General features: G+C 50.2%; 1 protein-coding gene across 2 annotated transcripts in view; it reads right to left on the reverse strand.

Moving 5' to 3' along the window:
• NFKBID (NFKB inhibitor delta) overlaps positions 1-5,646 on the reverse strand; it is an 8,426-nt gene continuing 2,780 nt past the window's right edge. The window contains exons 1-11 of one of the 2 annotated variants that reach the window (XM_011381818.2): positions 5,473-5,629; positions 5,220-5,280; positions 4,575-4,789; positions 4,127-4,314; positions 3,946-4,051; positions 3,680-3,826; positions 3,522-3,573; positions 3,281-3,429; positions 1,692-1,808; positions 1,210-1,374; positions 1-660 (exon numbers count right to left, since the gene is read on the reverse strand). In XM_011381818.2, the coding sequence (XP_011380120.1) occupies positions 607-660; positions 1,210-1,374; positions 1,692-1,808; positions 3,281-3,429; positions 3,522-3,573; positions 3,680-3,826; positions 3,946-4,051; positions 4,127-4,314; positions 4,575-4,580 (984 nt within the window). In that variant the 5' untranslated portion in view covers positions 4,581-4,789; positions 5,220-5,280; positions 5,473-5,629 and the 3' untranslated portion in view covers positions 1-606. Of the gene's footprint in view, positions 661-1,209; positions 1,375-1,691; positions 1,809-3,280; positions 3,430-3,521; positions 3,574-3,679; positions 3,827-3,945; positions 4,052-4,126; positions 4,315-4,574; positions 4,790-5,219; positions 5,281-5,472; positions 5,630-5,646 lie in introns of those variants that run through there. The other variant, XM_023524212.1, reaches the window with a different exon arrangement.

Below are 5,646 nucleotides of genomic sequence, written 5' to 3' on the forward strand. Positions count from 1 at the left end.
TTCTAGTCCAAATTGAGTTTAATAGGGAGTTTTGGGGAGGGATTGATGGGAAATCCAGAGGTCTGGGACAGGGGCCAAGTTGAGTTCTGAATTAGAAACCAGGAGGTCCTAGGGGACTCTAATCCAGGAGAATTCTTCCTATGTCTCAGGGTTAAGGACCTGAAGGGTGGGATCCTGGGGAGGTTGGGGAGGGCATCATAAGAGCTCTACTGGGATGGTACTGGGACCTGTGTTGGGATGCCCCAAGTACCATGTAGGCGGAGTTACATCTCATATTCCAAGTGTGAAGAGCTAAGTTAGGGGAAGGGGCCCCAAAAGAGCCCAGCAGGAAAGGGGTTAGGAGTCCAGGTTGTTTCACAGAAACAATCAAGGGGCCTCGATTTCACAGAAATCAACAAGGGGGCTCCTTGTGAGTGAGGGAGGGATATCACACCACCCCAAATATTGGGGACTGTTCCCCCCAGCAGCCATTTTGGGGTTTTAATGTAAGACCCCAGTGGCAGGACATTCCACATACATTATCAGGGATTTGCAATATTAGCATACGCTGGCTGTCCCACAGGACGGTGGGGACTGGAAAATCAGTCCAGGTTCTGGGTTTGAGTCCTAAGAGGACAGGCCTGGGGGTGCCACACGGCTCCTCTTCAATAGCTGCCGGAGCTGTGAACAAGACAAAGAGGGAGAAGTTCTGGAGGCTGCAGAATAGGTGGGAGAGGCACAGCTGGGGTTAAAGAAAAAAAGCTGAGTGGGATCTGTTGAGTTTGAAGGCTGGAGTTTCAGAGTCAAGATTTGGGTTTAGGGGTGAAGGTCTGGGTCCACACACTGAGAAAAGGCTCAGGAACCACAACTGGGAATGAAGGGAACGCTGTTGCTAGTTGGAGTTCCCAGCATGCGGTTTGCATTGAGGATGGGGAACTGAACGGTAGAGACTAGGGGTCAAAGGTCACATTTGGGGGTCAGAAGTACTACTTTGAGGTCAGGACTCAGGGTTGGAAGTAGAGGTCATACTTTGAGGTCAGGAGTCACCATTACAAGGTAAGAGATCAAATGCTGGGGTCAGAGGTCACATTTTAAATTCAGGGTTAGATAGGGTTCAAGGTCACCTTCTAAGATTACGAGTCACCCTTTAAGGTCAGGAATATGTAGGGTCAGGGATTCACCCTGTTAGGTCAGAGGCCACTCTGCAGGAAGGGTAGGCGCAGTGCTCACCCCCTCAGGGCCCGGCCCAGGCCGCAGCAAGTGGACAGGCTGCTCGTTCTCCAGGTTGCGCAGTGTTGGATCTGCCCCAGCTGCCAGCAGGTGCCGCACAATGGCCTCCTGGGGTGGCCCAGGGGGCAAGGCAGCCGCCATGTGGAGGGCTGTGTTCCCATGGGCCTGAGAACAGTAAGGAGAGGACTGATAAGAATTCAGACTCAGCTGGCCTGGACCCTCAACATCATACTTCATACTCTGCCACATTCACATCCCATATCTCGCCCCTTTGACATTCCAGAACCCACCTCTACAACCACATTTCCACACATCTCTGAGTCCGACACATTCCCCCCAACCTACGTCCACATCCTACACATCCCTTTCGAAGTCCTATATATTGTCTCTTCCGTGGCCACAGCCCATGGGACTCCCAACATTCCTCTCTGCTCTCTCTGCCATATCTCTCACAATCTGCATGTTCTAGCCTAGGCCCCCACCTTCATGTTGACAAAGGCCCGCAGGTCTCCCCGTGGCAGCTCCAGCAGCAGCTGAACCAGGGTGGGGTTGGCAGCCTGCACAGCCAAATGAAGAACTGTCTTGTTGCTTTTGATCTCCTGTGGGGAAGTGGATGGCAAAGGTCAGGCCAGTCCTCAAAGCCAATACCTCTCTATGGAGCCCAAGAGCCTTTAGAGACCCTGTCTCTTCTTTGCAAGCACCCAAGCGTGCTCTATACAGTTGTATGTGTTGTACACTACACAAAACACCACGTTTAAGAGGTGCCATTTGCATCACATGTCGCAGAACTGTACATTTATAAGACAATTTTCCAACCCGAGTGTTTGAGAAAAAGGCTCCTTTCCTAATCCTCTAAAACAGCTCTCTGGGCTAGCAGCTGCTCTGATCACCCCACATTCTATTAAGCACAGTAAAATGCACCATATTCCACATGAATTGTACTTTATCTATAAAGATAGGAGTCGAGCAGCATTAATCAGTCAACTAACAAAGCCTATATCCACTTCCATACTGAGCTGTTCTCTTCATATTTTTGAGCAAATAAAGCTGTCTTCCACAATGACTTTTACTATGTACCTTTAGAGAATTTGTAATAATGAACATTAAAAATGTTATGTGTTTATACAGGGCAAAACAACCTAGTTGGCTCACCAAATAAATTATGAAGAGAAAACAGAGATGGAGGAGGAAGCTCTAAAGTAAGAGTGACTTAAAAAGACATATCACTGCGATATGTGGGCTTTATTTGGATCCTAGTTTGGTTTTTTTTTTTAATGAAAAATATATGTCACTTTAAAGCCAAAATGAAATGTGAAATTTGAACATAGCAAGGACATTTGACATCATGAGATTGTTAATTATTTTTAAGGTGCGATAATGGTATTAAAGTTAAAAGAGTTATTATCATTTAAATACAAATATTTATGGATAAAATTATAATGCTTGGATTTGCTTAAAATAATACAGAAAATAGAAGAATAGATGGGGCAGGACTGGCTATGAGTTGTTGGTTATTAATGAGTGGTACATGGAGTTCATTATACTATTTTCTGTACTTAACCAGTGTCGAAATTTTTTAACTAAAACATAACAGAAAAAAACAAACAAACATGTGGATGTTTAATTCTATCAGCCAGCCTATAAAGGAGCTACTATGATGGGAAGGAGGATAATATAATTAAGAGCTAGATTCTGGGATTGGACCACCTGGGTGCTAATCCCCCTCTCTGAAACTCATAAACTATAAAATTTTTGACTCTTTGTGCCTCAGTTTCCTTATCAGTAAAATAGAGAAAGCAATAGAAGCACATGCATTAAGGGTGTTTTGAGGATTTGATAAGTTAATCTGTGATACTCGGTGCTTGATGACTAGTAAGTGCTTGATAAATATGAGCTAAGATCAGTAATATTATTTCCAGTTAACAACTGGGCACAGAGCAGTGAAATAATGTGCTCAAGGACACACAGCTGGGCTGGGAAGAGGCAAAGTCACTGTTTGGAGCCCCTGAACATCCAGGTACCCCCACCCCACAGGCCCTCCTAGGGGCCAGCTGCCCATAGCCCAGCTCACCTGGCTGGTGTGATCAGCACCCATGTGCAGCAACATATGAACACAAGACAACCTGTCTCGGGCCTGGGTACTCAGCACCCGGGGACAGAGGTCAGGCGGGTACATAGCAACATTGAAGGCCAGAATGGCTGTGTGGAGTGGGGTGAGGCCTGTGGAATGGAGAAAGTGAGGGCTCTGCATCTGAGCACCCACCCTTCCCAGGCCCACCTGCCACACCGGCCCTGCCCACCACCCAACTTACCCTCGAAGTCTCTGGCTTCTAGGTCAACCCGAACCCCTGAGTTAATCACAGCCTGGAAGGAGGAGAAAACAGAGTGTTGGATTAGGGTCTCCCCAGGCCTCCGAGCCCTGGAAGCCAGGATTTGGGCAACCAGTACACCCCACCTGCCATGGCCTTACCAAGAGGACTCCTGGGAGCCCATAGGTAGCAGCCACATGCAAGACAGAACGTCCCTGATGGTCAGTGGCATTGGGCTCTGCTCCCAAGTTCAGTAGATCCTCCACAATCAGGGGCTGGTTGGCAGCAGCAGCCACCAGGAGAGGGGTCTGCAGGTAACAGGAAAGGTCAGTCTGGGCCCCCAGCCCCCTCCCCTTCTGAAAAGCAGGAATTCAGACCCCCAGACCCTCTGCCCTCAGATTCAGGAGTCTAGACTTGTAGCACTCACCTTGCCCTTATGCTCACGAATGTCCAGGCGTCTGTACATTTGGAGCCTCTCAGCTGCAGCGTATGCTGCCCAGCGTAGCCCCCGAGCAGCAAACAGGTGTAGGAGCCTAAGGACAGATGTGGGTAACAGTGAGCAGAGCCCCTAGGTAAGAAGACCACAGACTCCATTCCCTTATACTCACGTGTCTCCCTCCTCGTCCTGGGCCAATAGTTGTGGCCCCAACGCCAGCATATGAGCACGGGCTGTGTCCAGGGATGGTCCAGTGACCACAGGGGGCAATTGTGGGGGCCCTGAGGGGAGTCCAGAAGGCTTCCAGGATCCCATCTGTGTCAGGGAAGGTTCTGCATAAAGCCGGGTATCCAGGGGCTCCTGAAGGGTACAGACGGTGGGGAGAGCCAGTCAGCTGAGGAGTCTCTCTTCTCAACCCACCACACACACCTACACATACAAAACGCCAGGTAAAGTGGCTGTGTGTCCCACCTGTGCAAAGCGAACTTGGACTTTTTGGGCTTCAACTTTGCCCTAAGGAATGGGATTGTAACCCAGCCACAAACATCTCAGAACGCCACATGAAGGCAACTGGGAATTTTGGAAGCCCTTCGGCATCCTGTTCCCATTCTGTATCTTACCTCCATACCCTGGGAAAATGGACACGGCTGCCCTGGGTCCGAGGATGGGTAGAAGTCAGGAGTTAGGAAACCTTCAGCAGCAGTAGGGTAAGAGTAGGGGCTGTCTGTGTAGGCAGCATGCGTGTTGGGGTTCCAATCTGGAAAGCCCGCGGTGGGGGCCAGGCTGCCAAGTCCAGAACCCACAGTCTCCTGGTGTGCTGAGAAGTAAGTGTGGCCTGCATGTGAGAGGAGGAGCAGGGACAGGCCTAGTTACCAGAGGTACGGAAGTCACAGCTAAGGCTAGAGGACCTGTATGAGGGCCTAGAGTCTCCCAAGGTAATGAAAGCTAGTATTTCGGGACAGCCAGGGACTGGAACCTAGGATCGTGGGCCACCAAGGAGTTAGAAGGTTGGACTTCTGGTACTTTAACTCCTAGGCTGCTGAAGTGTTGAGAGCCGAGACTTCCAGGGCCCCTGGGACACCCAAGGGCTGTGCGCATAGACTGCTCGGCTACAGAGAATCTGGGAGATCAAATTTCCATTGGGTCCCAACAAGAATCAGGGCCTCACTCCTAAGTCCCCTAAAGTCCTAAGAGTTGGGATGTTTGAGTTCCTAAAGGAAGGTGGGGCAGGGAGTTGAGGGAAGGAGATAAGTTTCCAGACTTACCAACCTCACCCTCATTCACAGATGGGGTCAGGGGCTGGGCCAGGGAAGGCGGGAACTGTCCCTGTAGAGACATAAGCAAAAAGGAACGAGGGTAAATTTATCTGGCAGATTCCTCAGCATCCATTCCTCACCTATAGGGTATCTAAGGACGACATCTCTTATCATCCCTGAGGACCCAGCAAGCCAGCAAGTCCCTGCCCAACAGGAGAAGGCCTCCTGACAGCTGCAGTTGACTGCGCTTCATAGGCCTCACCGGTGCTCCACCCGCGTCAGGCTGTTGCTGGCGGCGCCTCTGTTCTTCCAGGAGCTTCTTCACTGTCTGTGATGGGCAGTGGCTACGCTCACTCCGGCTCACTGCGGGAAGGGGAATGGGAAGAAGTAATCAGGACCCAAGTGCACCGGGGAGTGGATCTGGGTGCCCTCCTCG

The sequence above is a fragment of the Pteropus vampyrus genome, unplaced genomic scaffold, assembly GCF_000151845.1.
Source record: "Pteropus vampyrus isolate Shadow unplaced genomic scaffold, Pvam_2.0 Scaffold452, whole genome shotgun sequence".
Classification (NCBI taxonomy): Eukaryota; Metazoa; Chordata; class Mammalia; order Chiroptera; family Pteropodidae; genus Pteropus; species Pteropus vampyrus.